This window comes from Mus musculus, chromosome 5, assembly GCF_000001635.26.
Source record: "Mus musculus strain C57BL/6J chromosome 5, GRCm38.p6 C57BL/6J".
In the NCBI taxonomy this organism is placed as follows: Eukaryota; Metazoa; Chordata; class Mammalia; order Rodentia; family Muridae; genus Mus; species Mus musculus.
In genome coordinates, this window is record NC_000071.6 from 108455037 (window position 1) to 108476760 (window position 21724).

At 45.1% G+C, this 21724-nt stretch overlaps 1 protein-coding gene across 4 annotated transcripts in view; it reads left to right on the forward strand.

The window, feature by feature from the left end:
* The first annotated feature begins 6222 nt into the window (after positions 1 to 6222).
* The window catches only part of Pcgf3 (polycomb group ring finger 3), a 45718-nt gene continuing 30216 nt past the window's right edge, over positions 6223 to 21724 (forward strand). For 2 of the 4 annotated variants that reach the window (NM_001377000.1, NM_172716.5), the window contains exons 1-5: positions 6223 to 6415; positions 17036 to 17075; positions 17341 to 17481; positions 18753 to 18870; positions 20074 to 20170. In NM_001377000.1, coding sequence (NP_001363929.1) covers positions 18762 to 18870; positions 20074 to 20170 — 206 coding nt within the window. In that variant the 5' untranslated portion in view covers positions 6223 to 6415; positions 17036 to 17075; positions 17341 to 17481; positions 18753 to 18761. Of the gene's footprint in view, positions 6416 to 6466; positions 7816 to 17035; positions 17076 to 17340; positions 17482 to 18752; positions 18871 to 20073; positions 20171 to 21724 lie in introns of those variants that run through there. The other 2 variants (NM_001377001.1, XM_030254794.1) reach the window with 2 other exon arrangements.

Below are 21724 nucleotides of genomic sequence, written 5' to 3' on the forward strand. Positions count from 1 at the left end.
TCTAAGCATGATACCAGCACCTGGAATGTAGTGGTGCGAGAATCTTCAGTTTAAAAGGTCATCTTCAGTCACTTAGAGGCCAGCCTAGACTACATAGAACCCTACCCCCCAAAATTAAAAAATAAAAAGTGAAATGCACAAGTTTTAGATTTTAATGCAGTTACCACCCAAATAGTTTCACATCATCACATCAGAGAATGCTAATGCTCATAGTTGCACAGTCACTCTTGACAACCATGTGTCTGTCTCTGTTTCTATGGATTTGCCTGTTCTGAAAGTTTAATTTTAATAGTCATGTAATATATGGCCTTCTGTCACACTTGTGTGACTGACTTCTCCTGCTCATCATAGCACTTTCAGGTTTATCTACTTTTCATTTATTGTCAAATAATATTTTACTATAAGTATATGCCACATTGTATCCATTCACTCAGGCACTCATTCACTCATTGATTGATGCATGGAATGTTTCCACTTTAGGAACACTGAAAATGTTGCCTCTCTGAGTACTTATATACAGGTTTTTGTGTCGACATTTGTCTCCATTTCAGCTAGTTCTGCATCTAAGAGAGGGATTGTGGAGTCTCATGTTTATCTTTTGTTTTGTTTTGTTTTCTGAGACAGGGTTTCTTTGTGCATCATGGCCTGAACTGGACTCTTGGACTTTCCATTGAGAGACAACCTTTGTTAAACTAGCTGGGCCACAGCCTTTAGGCCACTATATATGTATAAATCCCATATGCATAGATTCATTCTATCAGTTCTGTTCCTTTAGAGAAGCCCGACTAATACACTGGGTTTGGTTCCCATTGCTCATGCCATCTGTAACTCCGGTTCCCAAGTATCCAACATGGTGCACAGACATACATGCAGGCAAAATACCCATAATACATAAAATAAAAATCAATCTAGAAAAAAAAACCAAACCACTTTGTCAGTATTTGTACTCTCCCTATACATTTGAAAATATGCATCCTATATATTTTCTATTTGCTTCATGTGGGACTCTACATCATCTATTAGATACAGCTCATTGCTTTCTTTTTATACTATTTTGATTGATTATTTTGGAAATTTCACATCATGAAACCCAATCACACTCACTTCCCAGTCCTTCCAGGTCCATCCCCAACCTTGTGACCTCCTCCCAGAAGAAGAGGAGGAGGAAGAGGAAGAACAAGAAACAAGTCCAGTTTGTGTTGTCCATATACCCACTGAAGCATGGTCAAACTCCCACTGGCCAGTCCTTTAAAGAAAACTGAGTCCTTCCACCTGCACTCCTACCAGAAGCCATTAATTGTGGAAGGCTACACTTCAACATCCTTATCACAACTTTTAAAAAATTATTTATTTAATGTATATAAACACACTGTAGCTGTCTTCAGACACCAGAAGAGGGCATCAAATCCCATTACAGATGGTTGTGAGCCACATGGTTTCTGGGAATTGAACTCAGGACCTCTGGAAGAATTGTCAGTAACCACTGAGCCAACTCTCCAGCCTGCTTTATCACAATTTTTAAGAGTTCTCTTCAGTGGTTTTCTATCTAGGGTGTTACTTCTTTTGAGGGTGTCTTAGTTAGGGTTTCGTTGCCGTGAAGACACATCATGACCACAGCAACTCTTTTAAAGGACAACATTCAACTGGGACTTGCTTACAGGTTCAGAGATTCAGTCCATTATCACTGTGGTGGGAAGCATGGCAGCATCTAGGCAGACATAGCACTGAAGGAGCTGAGAGTCCTACCTCTTGTTCCAAAGGCAGCTAGGAGAAGACTGGCTCCCGGGTACCTAGGAGGAGGGTCTTAAAGCCCACACCCACAGTGATACACTACTCCAACAAGGCCTCACCTACCCCAACATATTTTTCTTTTCAATTTCTCTATAACTTAATTGCAACTTAGCTGTTAACAGTGCTTTGTTTGGTTTATTTTTATTTCATTTTGTTTGAGTGCATATAGTTATGTGTATGCCATGGCATACATGGGGAGGTCAGAAGACAACTTATGGGATTCCATTCTTTCCTTCTGTCATTTGGCTCCTAGGTATTAAATGTCAGACTTGGTGGCAAACACCTTGATCCACTGAGCCATATCACTTGCCTACTCGGGGATTTTGCTTTGTACTGCTGGGAATCGAACCCAGGCGCCATACATACTAATTAAGAGCTCTGCTACTTACTACATCCTCAGCTGTCTTTTTATTTTGTATTTTGAGATATGATCATACTAAGTTGCTTAAGTTGGCCTTAAATTTGTCTTTCTCCTGGCTTTAGAAGTATTATAGGCCTGTGCTCCCAGACCTGGCTTATTAGATTTATTTATTTACTTATTTATTGTATGTGTGTGAGTACACTGTAGCTGTCTTCAGACACACCAGAAGAGAGCATCGGATCTCATTACAGTTGGTTGTGAGCCACCATGTGGTTGCTAGGAATTGAACTCAGGACCTCTGCAAGAGCAGTCAGTGCTCTTAACTGATGAGCCATCTCTCCCAATTATTAGATTTTTTTTATTATGGAAAAGTTCAAAGAAAAAAGGAGTGATAAGGGGGAAAAAGGGAGAAAGAAAGAGGAGAAGGTGAGAGAAGGAGGGAGGGGAGGAGGGAGAGAAATCCAATAATGATCAATTAATGGCAAATTTTGATTTGTCCATATCCCTTGCCATTATGTTCTTCCACCTTGTCCTGAAGAAGTCTCAGAGGCCATATCATTCCCCCTACTCCCATGGAATTTTAGTATTTATCTATAAAAGTTGAAGCCACCTAAAACACAACCACAATGCCATTATTATATAAACATATACCATAACACCATTATTTATATTATCTTAAGATAGGTGTTAAATCTCTGATATCACCAGATGCCAAAACAGGACCCACTCATCTGACTGCTGCAACATATGCTCCATCTGGCTTGGTTTCCTTGATCCACCAGCAGCTACTGGAGCTGCTCCCATAGGGAGGACCATAGCTGCTTTTCTCATATCCATCACCAACCAGATTTGGCATAACTCCACATCTACTTTGCAGGTCCAGAACTGCTTTTGTACACCACACAGCTCTCCAATGCCATTTCAGGTGTATTTTGAGAGACTGTTCTCTCTCTTAGGGTCAAATTCTCTTTTGTGTCTGCCCACCAGTGTTACTAGATGTGGATGTCACACCTGTCCCTGAGAGTTTTCACCATATGCAGTTGTAAATGCTTCTGTGCAATTAGGTCACAGTGTTTTATCATAGCAATATCACAGATAAGAACAAATCACCAAGCACTTCCCTCCCCTCCAGGTTTCCTGGCTTTATCAGGCTGGACAGAGCAGTCTTTTTATCTTATCCCACTGATAGAAGCCTCCTGGATCTCTCTAGACCACCAGAGCTTTCTAGTGATGCCTGCCTGGTGGACTTCAAGATCCCTCACCCTCTCCTTTTCCCCAATCTTCCCCAACTCTAAGTTTCCATGGAGGACTAACAATGCTAGGCTGAGAGCTTTGAAGAACTGTACAGATCAAGAGCCCTTACCTAGGCATGTGTATTGGCTTCCCCTAAGATTCACCCTTCTTTCTCTGGGTCCAAGACCTGGTTTCCTGACGTGTCTGTAAATTGACATTTGGCTTATTTGTTCAGTGTGTTAGTTGTTTAGGTGGGAGGGTCATACAGCTTTTGTATACTCATGCCTATTTTGCAGTGAGGGCTAGAGTCTCCATTATCCATGCTTTCAGCCACTGCAGGTAAATCAGCTCCACTATGGCCTTGAGGTGCAGGTGCGTAGTGTGCCCAGAGGCATCAGGAGAGCTGTGCAGTCTATGAGTGAGCACAAGAACAACAACAAGGAGTAGGAGGAACTAACCACAAGACAGGACCTGGGAGGAGTTTTACTCTTTTCTCTGCAATTGGCGGCCTCACACACTGTACCCAGGTGCTATAGGATTCTTTCAAGACAGCTAGGGGTAAGAGAGCAACCCAAGAGGAGAACATAGCTAAGTTAAATACTGCAGGGGTCACAGAGGTCATAACAGACCTTGAATTTAGTTCCAAATGTCTTGGAGCCCTGGGTCCAACATTTGTTGGAAGGCAGGGCAAAGCTGACAGGCTTAAGAGAGAACTTGCTTAGATGTAGAATCATAGAGTTAGAGAGACGGCTCAGCAGTTAAGAGCACACTAATCTGGGTTTCATTTCCACATGGCAGCTAAAAACAATTGTCTTTAACTCAGTTTTAGGGGATCCAATACTCTATTTTAGCCTCCAAGGAAACTGCACACATGTGGTATACAGACATGCATGCAGGCAAAAACACCCATACAATTAAAATAAAGATAATCTTTTGAAATGTTTTTTTTAAAAAGAGATATAGGGTCAGTTCACTCTGTTCTGGGTTAAGACAGCAGCCTAGGTGGGTGGGTGATGTGAAGACCATCATTACAGAGAACAGAGGGTTTACCAAGTACCCCAGAGAGGCTAGCTGGAGACAGAAGTAAGGAAGAAGGCATTCCCTCCCCTATCATCAAACTGAGCACCATAATTTCAGGTTTCTTCATTTGCTTGGCTGAACAAAAATATATACATGTACCTGTGAACTTAGTATCAAGACAGTCACATGATTTCAGGTCTCTTCTAGTCTCCAGAAATCTGGTTTCTGTCCTAGGTAAAGCCACTGGGTGGGTTTTGAGCAGGGAATTTCCCCCCAATTAATGCTTTATAAAAGCCACTATTTTGTGCTGAAAGTAGTCAGGGAGCAAGGACAAAACACAAGGATACTAGTTGAAAGCTATCTGCTCACCTAGGGATACAGGGTTAGGATTGGGGAAGGGACACATAGCTGGATTCTAATGTGTCAGCTGTTAGTTAGAGGAAGACTTCAGCGCTGGAAGGTGGGGGCCTAAAGTGGGCAACAACTTTCAGGAGAAACCAGAGGTTGTGTAAAGCGAGAGTTCCCTGAAGGTATCCCTGATAGACACAGAAGCAAGGTCTGAATCCTGGACCTAGAATGACATCTGAATATGGTCTTACCTAAGGCATGACAAGCCCATGTGAAGACAAGTGGTTTAAGGGTCTAGCTGTCTGTCAAGCTAGATGACTTCCTGAGATCTGTGCCCTAAGTCCAGGCCTGCTCATGGTCTTCTCAACAGTACCTCTTTGCTACCTCTAATACCAACACCAGATCCTCCATTATTCTAGGACTCTCCCTCAACCTTCTCCCCCATCAGTAGTCTCTCTGTGATACAAAGGCTGCCAGGCTTCAGTAGAGTATATTTGCCTTCCTGGGTGCCTATTCTGTTTTCCTTTCTTTCTTTCTTTCTTTCTTTCTTTCTTTCTTTCTTTCTTTCTTTCTTTCTTTCTTTCTTTCTTTCTTTCTTTCTCTGAGACAGGGTTTCTCTGTGTAGCCCTGGCTGTCCTGGAACTCGCTTTGTAGACCAGGCTGGCCTCGAACTCAGTAATCCACCTGCCTCTGCCTCCCAAATGCTGGGATTAAAGGCGATAACCCCTTTCAACCTCATTCTTTGCATGCCCCTTCTCCCAAACACCTGCTGGTTGGCCACCTTGCTGCTTCCTTGTCCCACCGCCTGTCTAGCATACAGCTGCCACAACCACTTTGTTTCCTAAGAACAGACTTCCAGTCCAGCATGGTAGGGCATTCCTTTAGTCCCAACACTTGGGAGGCAGAGGCAGGCGGATCTATGTTAGTTCGAGACCAGTCAGGGCAACACAGAGAAACCCTTTCTCGAAAATACAAGTAAACAAACAAACAAACAAACAAACAAGAACAGACTTTCTTTTCTCAGTTTATGCCCTCTGCCAGTCACAATGCACAGTGGACAACGGACAAATTGTGGGTTTCCACGGTCCGAAAGGCCAGCATAAGGGTCTCTCTGTGTCCACAGTGATTCCAAGAAAGGACAAAAATGTAAGCAGAAGGTTTATGGGGGTAGGAAACCCGTGGTCTAGATACTCCGGTTTCGTTCCTAACTCATGCAGTTGCCTGTCAGCGCGCGTCCTGAACAACCCGGCGGAGTTTCTCCAGGTAGTGCTTCTGACCACGCCTCCTGACCCACCTCTCACCTGTGACCACACCCCCGAGCTCCACCCTGCCTGTCTCGCCGAGCCAGCTTCCTGAGTCAATTGCTGCCTGCACGCGCCTGCGCTCTCTGGCCCCTCCTGCACCCCACCCCTATAGGCTCCGCCTTTCAGAGGCCCCGCCTCTCTCGTTTGCGAGGTGGGAGCTGAGCCACACACTGCGCATGCTCCAGCCGCGGCGCCCCCGACTCCGCACTCGGCTGGGTTCGGGCATTTCCGCCTCTTTGTTTTAAACTCTGCACGGCTTTTTTCTCCTCCTCTTGGGGGGGACCCAGAGGGAGCGGCGCCCCCTCCCCCTCCCGGCGAGCCCCCGCGTGCGCCCGCTCGCCCGCCGCCCGAGACGCAGGTCAGTGAGCCCGCCCCGCCTGGCCTGGCCCGCGCGCCCGCTCCTCAGGCCGCGGGCCTCGGCCCATGGGCGGCAGAAGGCTGCGAGCCCAGCGCCCCCGGCAGGCCCGGGAGGCGGGACCCTAAAAGCCTGCGAGAAGGCCAGGACTTCTCGCAGGTCTGGACCCCGGGAGGGCAGAACCCAGGGCCATGCTGGATCCCGGAACAATCTGGACCCAGGGAGGACAGGGACCTTGGACCAGACAGAACCCGGGGAAGAGCCTGCACAAGGCTGGACCCTTGACCAGGCTAGACCGGGGTGGGCAGAATCCTAGACCAGGCAGAACAGCAGCCGAGGTGGATTCCGAGCAGTCTGGACCCCGAGAAAACAGGACCTAGGGAAGACAAGGAGCTCAGTCCGGCTAGACCTGGCACCAGGCACGATTCCAGAGAACAGGACCCCGGAAGAACAGGAGTCTGGGCCAGGCTGGATCCAGGGGGATCAGGACCGCAGACCAGGCAGGACCCAGGACCAGGCCAGAATTACTGAGGGCTACTCACTGAACAGTCCTTAGGACTGGGCAGCTCTCCCATAGTTCTGGGACCCCAGGACAGGTGGAGCCCCGACTCTTGGAATGGACACTTGGGGGAGGGTCAGTATTAGAGACCTGACAAGAGTCTAGAAAAGGTCATTGAGGAAGAATGGCTCCCAGGACCTGGCAGGACTTAGAAAATGGCAGAATCACTTAGATGGGCCAACTAATGATAGATTACAGAGGAGGGTTAAGACCCTGAGACCACCCCACAGAGGGCCAGGGTGCTGGGACAAGGCCATAGGAAGGTCAGATCTCCCAGGGACAAATCGGCTGTAGAGAGCTGGGAAATCAAGGCTGGCTCAAAGGAATCTGGACCACTGTGGCAGTCCTTTGAGCAGTTTGAGGCCCTGAGGGTGAACTGTGAGGAGAGTTCAGAATATAGATAGGCTTCAGGACAAACAGGACCAAAGGTGGGTCCCTTTAAAATGAAAGCCTTGGAGCTGAACCGTGAGGATGGTCCTCAGGGATTACTTAGATAATAGTTGGAACTTTAAGGCAGGGAGGGCCTAGGACTCTAGTAATTGACCCCCGAACTCTGCTGAAAAGACTACTAGGCATTGGGAGGTTTCGATCAGCCCAGCCACAGGGAACCTTTGCTATGAAGTGCTTACACTCCCCACAGGTCCCCTAGCTTCTTGATGTTACAGAGTGGGTGAGGCTCTCAGCACAGTTGCAAGGCAAAGTTGGAGCTCAGCTGGGCTCCAAGGACTCAGGTATCAAGGGCATGCCCTGTGCTTGCTGCTTCATGCCCCAAGCCTCCAAGTTGCCTTTCGTCTGGTCTCCCCAGCTCCTACAGGACTGTGCCTTTCCCTAGTCTTGACCCCAGGTCAGTGGCTGTACCTTCACCCTCCTTCCTCCTCTCCCAGCAGGTCTTGAGGGTGTGGTGTAGAGAGGCTAGAGGCTAGGTGTCCAGTGGGGAGGAGGCCTTCCAGGAATAGGTAGGAAGGTGAGGGCAGTGAGCAGAGAGGACTGAGGGCCTTTTGAATAGATGAACACCTAGCACCCACACTCCTGTTTCTCTCCTAGAAAGGAAAGAGTTTTTGTTTCTCTGAAATCTTCCCAGCCAGTCTGTCATGGAGAACACAATATTTGTGGAAAAGTGAGATGTGTTTTTACTGTTGTGGGAGACACTAGGGCAGGTACTGAGATGTTCACTGAAAACCTGATATGTTTCAAGATAAGAAAGCAAGGCATTCTAGAGTGGCCTAGCTCCCACACAGACCTGGGTGGTCAACAATGGCTGTGTTGCTCTGTGGAAGTTCTGCTCTGTCAGGCTGCACTTAAAAGTGCTGGAGACAGGGTGAGAGCAAACTCTGGGCTGTTTGGATTCCTAAGAGATATTTGAGCTGGCCAGTTCTATGTTTCATTTTGAGCCACATCACGGTTTGGTTTCTCAGGGAAAAACAAGTCTAGGTTTCTTAGCATGGGTGTCAACTGAGTTGTGTTCAAAGTGGAAAGTTGTTATTTGCCAAGTGTCCTCACACTTGGGAATCTTGTACCGAGCGCTTACCTCTGATTTTTTTCTTTGCTGTGCCCTTTATTGTATTTTGCTGTGTGAAATGTTAGACAAGAACTGAGCATTTGTTTAGGTTTGATGGTGATCTTCAATTTCCTATGCTTGGATTTCTGAACATAGAATGGTATTGAAGGGTTATATTATTTATATGTTGCTATATAACAAGCTACCTTAGAATGTAGTGCCCTAAGATACCTAAGATATTGGTTCTGCTAGAAGGTGACGAGCCCAGGCCTGACTTTTCAGGTTTCCTGGCCAGGTTCCTTGGTCAGGGTACTAGTTAGGTCAGTAGAAGGTGGATCAGGCTCTGCAGTATTGCTGTCAGCCAGGCACTTAGCAAGTTTTAAGTATCATGTGGCCCATACCCTAGAAAATTTCATAAACAAATTAAGAGTTATGTGTAGATGCAAACATGATCTCTCACAACTGTAATCCCAGCTCTTGGGAGCTGAGACAGTTTCAGTGAGTTTGAGTTTGAAGCAAACCTGCACTACAGTAGTGAATTCCAGACCGATTTGGCCTATAGAGTTAGATTCTATCTCAGAAAATTGTTGTATGTAGAATGGTGTGTTAGAATAAGGCCTCTAAATAAGGTATATAAGGTTCCTTTGATGTTACTATAAAAGTTCAGATGATTGTAATGCATGCATGTATACCATTTAAGAGGCATCTGCTATAAAAGAAAAGGTTCCTGGTAGTTAACTTACTATTTGGAATGCTCTGGCAAGCAGACCCCTGTGGATAAAGTGGGGTGGATATAGGAGCATAGCATCTAACCTCTGAGTGAGGGTTTTCCAGTATTCTCAGAGCCTTGGCAAGTTATTCTGAAAGAAATTATAAGCCAACCCTCTAGATTTTCTTAACCATCTTAAATAATATGGAGAAAGTGTCTTTTCTGATACATTAGGTCTCATGCACTAGGTTATAAGTGACTTTCAAAATAGTAAGATGTGAGGTTCTGAAAAAGTTGGGATTTCTGTTCCTTGTGGGAATACTATGCTCAGAGACCTGCAGACAGGAGCCCTTTCTCCCAGCCCAGGTCTGGGGTAGGGGTGGAATACTAATCAGAGTACTTATCCAAGGTCGTTCTGGATACTCTTGTCCCTGATGGCCACTTCCCTGTCATTGCTGGACTTTGGGAGGTTCCACCTCAGGTTTGCAAGGTCACACTCACTAGAATCATTTGTGTTTTAAAACAAGATTTGTTTGGGTCTGTGTTATTCTTTAATTACCTTTTATGGTTTGCTGCCTTGTTTGTTTGATGTTCAAAATTGGATTTAAAGTTGAAGATGTAATTTTTTTTTACTTAGGAAATACATTGAGGTTGAAGGTCAGTTTCCTGTTGTCTGTTGTTACCCTCACAATCTCACTGCTCATAATGGAAGGATGCTGCAAGTACATTATGCTTCAAAAACTGGAACTATTCATTAGTTCTGTGAGTTGATTATCATAAAATTTAGCTAGACATAGTAATATAGGCCCATAATCCTTGCTATTGCTCGAGAGGCTGAAACAAGATCATTAGAGCTCAGAAATTAGAGACCAGCCTGGGTAACATAGTGTGACCCTGCTTCAAAAAAACAAACTAATTAGTCAATCACAAAGATAGATGAACCCTTTAAAAAATAAGAAAACATTCTTTTCTCTGCCACATACCTTCTCTCGTAGCCAAAAGGATAGGGAAGGGGTAGTAATAAGCACAAGCCACTTTTGTTGTTGTAGACTACCCACTGAATCGAGCAAACTCCCACTTGCTGATAGGAGCAGTACTTGCTGGAGGTGCTGTCTCCATCAGCTGTTGGGAGTGTGTTGTATTAAAGATAAATTCTACAGTGGTTAGTTGGACCTCAAGAACGGAGATTAATTGCACTTTTTCTGAAAGTTCATTGACTTTCAAAGTGTCCTTACTTAAGGGCTTTTACTTTTTTTTTTTTTTTTTCTTTGAGACAGGGTTTCTCTGTGTAGCTCTGGCTGTCCTGGAACTCACTTTATAGACCAGGCTGGCCTTGAACTCAGAAATCCGCCTGCCTCTGCCTCCTGAGTGAAGGGCTTTTACTTTTTAAAAAATTTATAATTATGTGTGTGTTTCTGAATACAGAAACCCTGAACACATCTGGGCGTTAGAAGATAACTTTGTGGAGTCTTGTTTTCTGTTATCTTCTTTACGTGGGTTCCAGGAATTGAACTTATGTCATCAGGCTTGGTGGCAAGTACCTTTACACCCTGAGCCATTTTACCAGCCACCTTTTGCTTTTTTATCTTAAGTGCTTACCAAAGTAAACAACAACAAACTCAAACAGAAAATCCTAATGGAGCACAAAAGCAAGAATTGTTATGAGTGGGCATCTGCTATGGTCCCAATGTTTTCATTCCTCCCCCCAGAATTTGAGGTTGAAATCCTACTCAAAGATGACTGCATGACAAGTGAACTTTCTATGGAGGAGGCTCTGTCCTCAAAGACAGAATAAGCGCCTTATCAAAAGTCTTGAGAGCTCTTCCATTCTCTCTGCCCCAGAGGACTTGGCACGGGGGTTAGGTCTGAACAAGCCAGTCTGCTGTGACACAGATGTCAGTCCTGAGGAGTAAACTTGGGTTGCCTATAAGCCTTTTGTTTGTTGTGGGTGCTTTGTGACAGCAGCCTGCAGTTTAGAACAGGGCCCCCATGCCCACTTGCAGGACACAGTTTTCTATTGATAGTATCTTTATCTTTCATACCGCTTTTGTCATTGAAGTATCAAAGAGTAACTTCAGATGGTAGGGCCACCTCTTGCAGGAAATGAGGAGAAACACCCAGCTTAAAGCAGACCTGGCTTCCACCCCACAGCCCCTGCAGGGTGGTGGGGCCTGGCATATCCCACAAATAGTTACTTCCAGGATCTTACAGTTGTCATAAGGAAGGTTCTTATAGTGTTTTTCTGAATAGATCCCTAGGGTCTAGTGCTAGGTTAGTTCCCATCCTGATATAACCCAGGGAAGTCTGGAGCTGTGTTGCTATGCCTTGTCCTGACACTCAAAGAGGTCTAGCATTAGATTGATGTCTGTTCCTATACACTCAGGAATTCTGGTGTTGAGTTTTCTGTCCTTCTGACATCCTCAGGGTGGTAGACTTTGGAGTAAAACATTTCAGGTTGGAGTATTTCTGCTTAGGGACATATATCAGTAACCCATGGTCATAATACTTGTGGTGAGTTGCTAGTGACTTATTCCCCTGCTGGCTGGTTTTGTAAGGTGAAATGCCTTAACACAGTCAGCCAAAGACAAGGCATGTTAATGAGGTCATAGATCTGGATAGGCTCTGTCCTCAGCATCAGTGTTTGGTGACACATTGGAGATTATGCTTACCCCCAAGGCCTATGGTTGTGGATAAAGACTGATAGTATAAGCACTTCTATCCAGGTGAGTACCAGATCATAGGAAGTCATAGTTTCAGCACAAATTGAGTGGCATATAACTGTGGGTGTCTCAGAGGGTACAGCGTTCAATCTCAGCACAAAGCTGGGAAGGTTCTAATTTGTGTAGGAAACTGTCTACCTGCCAAGGGCTAGCTACACCCTATTGAGTGAAGGATAATGAATATTCCATCTGTTAAATATGGGAGGAACCTCTGCAAGACTTCCACAGATATTGGGAAGTTCTGCAAGAAACTGGAGTGGCAAGGAAGGCAGGCAAGAAGACAGTAGACGTTACTTGGATGTAGGAGCTATACCAGTGGTAACAATCGGCTACCACAGAAGGGTCAGCACAGAAGAAAAGAGGTCTGTTAACACAGAGCACACTGAACAGCAAGTTGTAGGCAGTCACAGAGCAGAAAGAGGTCCCCTTTGAAATGAGATGGGAAGACAGTTGGCAGCCTCTGAACGTTTGTAACTGCCTTATTTGGAAAAGACTCGTTTTTTATGTTTTTTTAATTGTTAGAAACTATTTATATTGATAAAGTTACTATCTTCATTAATATGTATTAGGCCTGGACTGTTTAGGAGACTAGTTTGGAATCTGATCAGATCAGTGGTGCCTAAGACATAGATCTGATGCTGTCTCCACCTAGATCTTATCCCTAGGAGAGTGGCTTGTGTTACTGATTAATGAGGACACCTTCCTTCCCTGCTCTCTCCCTTCCTTTTGTTTTTTCAGGTAGGGTCTTTTGTAACCCAGGGTGGTCTTAGGCTCTTATAGCTAAGGATGACCTTGAGCCTATGGTCTTCCTGCCTACACCTCCCAAGTCCTGCGATTAAAGATTTGTACCACCATGCCTGGCTCTATGGGGTACTTTTACCACCTGAGGTATCTCTAGCCAGTTTTTCCATCTTAATATACTTAAATTTTTTTTAACTTATTTTTTAGTGTTTGCATTTGTGTGGGCATGCTAAAGCACATGTGTGGGGGTTGGAAGACAGCTTTTGAGAATTGGTTTTTCTTGGGCTGGAGAGGTGGTTAAGAGTACTGACTGCTCTTCTAGAGGTCCTGAGTTCAATTTTCAGCAACCACATGGTGGCTCACAACCATCTGTAATGGGATCAGATGCCCTCTTCTGGTGTGTCCCAAGAGAGTGACAGTGTACTCACATACATTAAATAAATAAATAAATAAATAAATAAATCAGAATTGTTTTTCTCCTGCAATGTAGGTCCTAAAGATCAAGTTCATGCCATCCAGGCTTGGCAGCAGGCGTATGTAGTTCTTTATGTGTAGTTCTTTATATGTAGTTCTTATGGGCCATGTTTTTCAGCTTTAATTATCATCCAAATTTCTGCATATCACAAAGCTGAGATAAATTGAGATTCTGTGGCAACTAGGTCTTAACTAAAGTTAGGGCATAAGAACCCCAGCTCTGTGGAGGTTGTTGGGTGGACTCTACAAGCTAGGCTATGTGCTGAGTGGGAAGACGTGTTCTGGGCCCAGGCCTGTCATAGTAGGGACTCTATTCTACTTGTTTGTAGAAATATGAATCCCCTGTACTCCCATCCCCTATTCATAAGTGTGCACATGGCATGTCTGTCTTTGGTAATGTAGCACACTGCTCCCACTCTCCTGTAGATGAAGACTAGTGACAACCTCTTTGCCAGCCTGCCTGCCTGCCAGCCTGTATAGTAGTTTCTATCCCACTGCTGTTATGGTTTGCCATGTCCACATGCTTGTCTGCTCTTGTAACCACAGATGTGATGATGTGCAGTGTAACGAGCAACAAAAGTAGGCGATGCTATGCCTTTAATCCCAGCACTCGGGAGGCAGAGGCAGGCAGATTTCTGAGTTTGAGGTCAGCCTGGTCTACAGAGTGAGTTCCAGGACAGCCAGAGCTACACGGAGAAACCTTGTCTCAAAAAACAAACAAACAAACAAACAAAAACAAAAACAAAAAAATAGGCGATTCTTAGAAGATTTGGAGAGGACACCAGGCTGGCCATTTGGCCATATGGATATGGTAGAGGTTCTGAGACTTAGCTGTCTTGAGTGCTGGAGCCTTCAGAAAAGAGTTTGGCAGGGTGTATGTGTTGCCTTTACCACAGAATGTCAGCCTTTCCCCTTAATGCATCATGGCACTTGGTGCATGGCCCACTGCTCACCAGCACACTCCACTGTCTCCAAGTAAGTCTCACTGGGTCTTTAATTTATACTTCCTGTTTAGTAATAAAGTTGATCAGATGAAATTCACTTAATTTGGGTTTTCTCCTTAGTGATTTTCTTTTCATCACCTAGAGCAGAAGTGGGCAAAGTTTCTCTCTAAAAACCCAAGTAGTATTTTGGACGTGGCTGGCCCTGTGACGTAAGCAGAGCAGCAACACCACCATCTTGAGAGCTTTGAATTTGCCAAGCCTTGGTCCCATTATAATTCTAATGTGTTGTAGATATGTGCTTCTCAGTTCATAACAGTCACATAACTCAGTGATGTAGTTAATTAGAAAAAGGCATGAATACCCCTGACCTACTCAGCATGTGAATGTGGCATCACATACTCTGTTGAATGTTAGCTTCCTTAGGGGATTATGAATAGGTGTGATCCAGTGTCACCCTACCACTAGGAGTATGTCTGTCACTTAGTTTTAAAATATAAATAGCTTTTTTCATCATTTTGCTGTATAGTAGGGACTCAAGTCCTCTTCCAGAAACCCACGGGCTGCTCTTGCTGGCCAGCCCATAGCAGGCAGTTCACCCTTCTGGAATTTTATATCCCATGAGAATGACGCTGTTATGTTCCTTGTGGGCAGTTTTCTTCTCCTATAAGGAGCCCTGCACAGCTGGAAGCACCCGTTTTCCTAACTGCCGAGGAACAGCTGTTGTGTGAGGGCCTGTTTTCTCATGGGCTGCCAGCTGATGGGCATCCCAGTCCCCTCCGTTTGAGACTGTGCATGGAGCTGTAATTGTTCACTTCTGAGTTCTTGAGCAGTCATGTTAGTGTTTCCTTTAATAGGGTTATTTCCTTACAGTTGTTTAGGATTTCTGAAAATATCGTTGGGTGATTTATCAAATCATTTTTACGTGTCTTTGAGAAGAGTATACGTTGTTCTACCTTTACTTTTTGGTGTACGGGATGTTTTTCCTACTGTATTCCTGGGAGAGGCCTAACGTGGTCCTGAGTGACTCTCCCTTTGCATAGTGGTTGATAAGGTGGCTGATGCTCAGCTTAGGGTCAGGGCAGGTCTGTTAGTTTCCTTCCAGATCTTGTCTTGTTAGAGTTTGCTGTATGGCTAGTAGTTAGTTTCATAAAGGGGGTTAGAGATCCCTTCTTTGGTTGTACATGATGGTACTGGGACTCTGAACTCAGGACCTGGTACAGGATAGACAAAGCGTGTTCCAGCTCTAAATACTTTTACCAGCTGGAAGGGTAATTTGCTCTCAGATATGGTAGGCTTACAGAGCTAGTGTTTTAATTTAGGAAATTTTTGTGACTACTTAATCAGTTCCCATAGTAGAGAATAAGGGTTTTCCTTACTAGTCTCAATTTAGTTTTTCCCTCCTAGGGATTTATCCATTTCATACAATGTCAGTAAAAAAAAAAAAAAAAAAAAAAAAATGTAAACAAGGTATGGCACACAACTTCAGTCCCAGCACTGGAGTTAAATACTATTAGAAAGCCAGGTGTAGTGGCTTATACTTATAAGCCCAACACTTGAGAGGCTAAAGCAAGAGAATCACTGAAACTTGAAAGTCAGCCTTGGGTCCACAGGGAGTTTTAGGACAAGACTACATAATGGAACCCTATTTCAAAGCAGTGATTGATACACTCTGGTTCTTCTGTCACAGGAGCCACCAAGTTTCAAGGGACAGGAATTTCAAGTGGTTGTGTCCTCCATTCTAGGCAGGGACTAGTTTAAGACAGACCTGGCCTTGAGTTGACTTCCCCTCTTCCTCTAAATGTTTCAGACATGTATGTCAGTCCTCCCTTGGTTTATCTGGTAGGACATATTAACTCCTTTCTATCTTCCCATTTCCCTTCCTGATTTTGTACAAGGCTCCTGAGTGGGTTTATTAGTCAGTAAGCAAATGCAGTTCTGAGGCTGGAGAGAAGGCCTAGTGGTTAAGAGTGCACACTTGTTCTTCTCCCAGGGTCCCGAGTTCCTTTCTTAGCACCCATCAAGCAGTTCATAACTGCCTGTAACATCAGCTTCAGGAGATCCAATTCCCTCTTCTGGCACCTATGCACACATTTACATACATTCCCACAGAGAGACAAACAGGCAGACAGACAAAAAATTCTTAAAAATTAAGTTTGGAAAGTTTTTTAAAGGTGAAATTATCTGAGTTGCATTTAAGCACATGTTAGGGTACACCACCTCCAGATTGTATGTAATTAGTCCTTAAACTACAAAGACCTGCAGTCTTGGTATTGTTCTAGTTAAGACTCTAAGCACCTTACTGAGCTCTTAGCCAGCAATGCCTGCTCCCACCCCTGAAGTCAAGGGCAGTACCAAGGAATCCACAGCCAGGATCCTAGGGACCCTCAGAGCACCGTAGTCATCAGTATATCAGGATTTCTCTAGCTGCTGCCCATCTCCATATCCTGGCATGAATACCTGGCTCATTTCCCTTAGCCCACTGGCCCTAGCATGGTACAGTGCCCACACAGGCCCAGGGCATATTCACTGAGTGGGTGGCAAGTCTGTGACTAGGAGAGATAATGGCTTAGTCTGGGTGTGAGGATGTAGACATCTCAGGTATCAAACTAAGTGAGCAGCACAGTGCTGCTTGTCATCCTTGTGAGGTTCCTCAGGTCACCCCGAGATCCACTGATACACTCCTGAGATACATGGAGCTTCTACAGATACCCATCCTGCCTCTCGGGCTCTAAAGCAAGGAGTGGAGCCACCTTCTCTTTCCCTTATACCATTAGCTATGCATTTGCTCTCCATTAGGCCAGGGCTCAGGAAATCTGGGAGGTGTCTCCGCTGAGGTGTCTTTACTATCATTCTCACTTGATGACTTACAGCAAGTAAATAAGCAGACATGTTTAACCAAACAGTCCTTGAGAGTTGCTAGGGGGTAGAGGGTGAGACAAGATCTTCCCATGGTGACACCTGTCTCTGCTTCTCCACAGACTTCACAATGTAGCCCCGATTCCAGACTGTCATTCACAGGTAAGTGCAGCTGAAGCTTACCTTCCTTTCTGGCTGCCTGTCACTCAATATGGTGGCTACCTCATATTCCCTTGACATTTGTTCTCTAGCAGCTATCATTGGAATTATTTGTACTTCTTGATTGTCTTCCAGCATTTCTGGTGGGTTCTGTCCCATGATTTAATATGTAGAACTTATCTAAAATGTAGTAGGGGTTTAATGTGGGACTGTGTGCAGGACTGGTATCTGTGCTTTGAAGTAAGTAACAGTGCTATCTTTGTGCTAGAAAATGGAAAAGGAACAAGGGACAGAAGGAAGGTGCAGAAGCCAGCCAGAACTCAGAGTGAGGAGGGATCATCGCATCCACTTGGTGGCCTGAAGCCTCCATGCCACCGAGTGAGGAAGGACACGCAGACATCCAGAGGAGGTGAGGGCAGGGATTCTTCCAAGGGTCCCTGCCATCTAGGGGAGGGAGGTCTGGGCTCTGTCTCAGGAGTGAAGAATTTAGCCCTCTTTATACTCTGTACATACTCTCTAGAGTACCATTAGTTTAAGGTGGGATAGGTGTCTAGTATTGATCGGTCAGTTGCCTAGGAGAGGTGCATGGTTAGAAGTGGTACTATGATCAGGATGGACTTTGTTGGGGCTAGTGGGCCATGTCTGTTCAGCTCTGAGTATAGTGCCTAACAGGCAGTTGGTGAGCCTGGAGCAAAGCAATATCTAGGTGGTGACTTGGTGATGGACATCTCATAAATTGGTTTCCTCGGGCATTGAGTGGACATTTAACTGTTCCCTCTCACAAAAAGTACAAAGATGAGGATGACTAAATTCCTGAAGTGGGACTGGACCCAGATATCAAAGGCCATATGCTAGATTCATGTCAAAGTAACTGGTGATTAGGTTGGAGCCACAGGACCTTATCTAACCTTCTTTGGGGCTCTGTATCTTCTTGGTAGACACTGTAGTGGCTGTTGGCAGTGCCTTGAGTTGAGGTTCGAACTTCACTAACCATTGAGGTCTGAGGTGGGTCACTATTCAGTGATAGGATAAGATGAGATGGGATGGGCCATTTGTCCAACAAAAAGGCTGGATGTAGTAGTCCATCTACTACATCTGTGGGTGGAGTAAAGGCAAAGTAGGAAAGGAGCCTACCTAGAGAAAGAGAACAAATAGAGAGAGGGAGAGAGAGAGAAAAGGAGGAGGAAGGGGAGGAGGAAGAGGAAGAGGAGGAGAGACTGGAATTCATTACAGGCTATATAGTTTAGCTAGTTCAACAATGGCTGCCTCCCAACAGAAAGTCCAAGAATCCAGTAGTTGTTTATAGCCCGTGGGGCTGGATGGCTCTGCTGGCCATCAGTATACACTGACATCCCAAAGAAGTAGACTCCAATGCCAGTGAAGGGACAAATTTGCCAGAGAGAGCAAGCAGACAAAGAGCAAGCTTCTTTCTTCCACGTCTTTTTGTGGCCCAGAGTAATTTTCCTGTCTCAAAAGATATAGATTAAAGGTATATCTTCCCACCTCAAAAGAACCAGATTAAAACTGTGTCTTCTCACTTCAAATGATTTAATTAAGAAAAAACCAAAGTACTCAGAGTTCTATCTCAGCCACTTGGGTTTTATTTAATTCCAGATGTGGTTAGTTTGGCAGCCCAGATCAGTCATCACAGTTACCTCCATGTATTTATTTTTCTTGCAGAAGCCAAAGATGTTGACCAGGAAGATTAAACTCTGGGATATAAATGCCCACATCACCTGCCGCCTGTGCAGCGGCTACCTCATTGACGCAACCACAGTGACTGAGTGTTTGCACACATGTAAGTATGGCCAGTTCTACCGTGATCTGAATGGGGTGGGGGTTGCTCTAGCACATTCCTTAGGGCCTTAGCCTGGCACATGGGCAACAGGGCCAAGAGAAGAACAAAGATCTTGAGTGGGGATCAGAAAGCTTTCCATAACTAGGGATGTTGTGGGTAACTTCTGGAGGGTGGTTTCTCCTCTCAGGAAAGCTGAGCAGAGGAAAACTACTCTTTTTTTGTTGTTGGTCTGTCAGTCAAGCCGGCCACGAGTGGTGCTTGTGCTCTCAGATCTCAAGTCAAGTCGGTTTTTTTTTTTTTAACAGTCAAACACCTGTGAGATGTCAAGGGTCAGTGCGGTGCCTGTTGCATGTTACTTATTCTGCCTATCAGGCCTGGACCGATCTATGCAGGATGTTTTTTGTTGTTTTAGGTTTTGTTTTCTTTTGTTTTTTAATCTTTGAGTGGCCTGTGTGTATGTATATACTCCTCGTACTTGCAGTGCTTGCAGAAGCCAGAAGGTGTTGGATCCTGTGGAACTAGAGTTGCAAACAGCTGTGAACCATCATGTGGGTGCTAGAAACCAAACCTAGGCCCTCCGTAGCAGCACCTAAGTGCTCTTAACCACCGAGCCATTTCTCCAGCCTCCTAAGATTTTTTTTTTCTTATTTTTTCTCTCTCACTGGAAGACAGATGTTCTGTATGGATCACCTGGAGGCGTGAGTGCTGTAAAAAGAGCATCTAATGACCACTGAGAGGTAGTTCATGAAGTTAAAAACTCACAACACATACAATTTCCATCCTATATGTTTTACATTTTTGAAAATGCTTTCAACTTTTGAAGAATTTTTGGGCTGAGATTAATTGTGTTAGGAATTGGTGGCACAGTTTTGCTTTCGCCAGTCCACTGAATGTTACCTAGCTTTGATGTGCAAGGAACTGTTGTTATCTTTTAGGCCAAAATGCAGATTTTTAAAATATTACTTATATTCTCATGCTCTTGCCCCTTAGTGACTTAACCACTCTTTGATGTTTTTTTTTTAGTTCCTAGGTATATTAGTTCCTAGGCTAGGACTGTGTAACAGATGGTAATGGCACAGCGCAATCCAAGGGCACTCCCTTTTCAGAGGTTGTTTATGAAAGTGTCCTCTTAGTCATCTTGGAGTTGGCTGCACTAACCAGAACTTTTCTTCTGGGTTGCTGTCATCCTCTCCCCTTGGATAGTCTGCAGGAGCTGCCTGGTGAAGTATCTGGAGGAGAATAATACCTGCCCCACCTGCAGGATCGTGATCCATCAGAGCCACCCATTACAGTATATCGGGTGAGTAAGAACATGGGCTGGAGCTCCCTGACCATGGTCCATACATTTGCATGGTATTGGCTGCCTTGTTCTTGGTCCCCAGATACCACACTGCAGGTGACCAGGGCCATGGCAGTGGATATCCAGCAGCACTTCCCTGGGGGACCATGAGAACAAGTGGAATCTTATAAGTTTTCTTAAACTGAAATTTTGAAGTGAATGAGATCCCAGACCTGCCTTTTTTAGAGTAGTAACTTGCCTCTAGGCTGGAACTTTAGCCAAAGAAGCAAGGGCATGGAAGTGGAATTTCTGAGTTCAAGAGCCACTGGGAAGGAAATGAAATCACAGATACATATGGTATGAGGGCATCAGAGAAAAGATAAACTAAAAGAAAGAGATGCACAGCTTGAAGTCACATGTCCAGCTGGGAGCAGTAGCAGTTCAAGTTGAGTTGTCGGACCTTGGAGTCCCCCCCCCCCCCCCCAGGCCTCCAGATAACACTGCCAATGCCACAGTTTCTATTTCCTGTGTTGAAATGAGAGTGTGTTTTCTGTGTTCCTAACTTTATTGTCAAGTCATCTCTTCACACAATCTCTGTATAAGGCCTGTGTGGTGGGCATGTGGAAATGTCTAGCAGCTCTTGGTGTTTAGTACTATCCAGAGTCCTTGCCAGTGTCCTGTCTGTGGAGTGGGTGGATGACATCTGATTTAGGGAACTTCTGTCCATATTCCCATTCCCCAAGTTCCTGTGCTCTGTGTTCTGGTCAGTGCTGTATGGTGGTAGGTTTTTAATTCTGTCACCATGGTGTCTCTAGGCACACCTCAGCCCACCACCATAGTTATGCCTAAGCTTTGTGCTTTCCCATACATCAGCTCTCTGTTGGGACTTTCTTGTGATACCACCTGTCTTAGAGCTCTGTTCTGCTTTTTCTGTCCTCGTGTGCTTCATAACAGCATAAGCTGTGCCACCTGCTTTCATTCTGGCATGCACTTCTGTAGAGCTCAGAAGCAGGTCCCCATTTGAGCTGCTGACGGGGTGGTGAGGAGGCTTCCTTGGGGCTGGGAATGGGAGGCAGAACACAAAAGAGCTGTCTTGTGGGCAGATCCTCTCATAGAAGCTTAGATTGCCATGCAAACACAGGAGAGAACCGGGAGAGGAACACAGCAGTGGGCCAGGCATTAATTAGATAAGTAAAGGAAGCAGGGTGGCATCTTGGCCTGAGTGCTGTGACTTACATTATGAGCTGGGTAGCAGCTATTGCCTGCCATATACCTTTGACCTGAGAGAGGCTCTTAGCATCTATGGTTTAATTGATAGAGGGTTTTGTGTAACCTTGAGCTTCTCATCCTCCTGCTTTTACACAAATGCTGAGAATATAAGTGTGTTCTATTGCACCCCATTTATGGAATGCTGGGGATCAAACAAGGAGCTTTGTGAATGCAGGCAAGCATTCTGCCGATTGAGCTATAGCTCCAACGTTCTTAGCCCATCTCTCACTGGCAGTGTCTGGGTGCCATCTGAAATAGTCTAGGGTTGTACCTGTGCTGGTGCCATCCTCTGCTCTGCTCCTGACT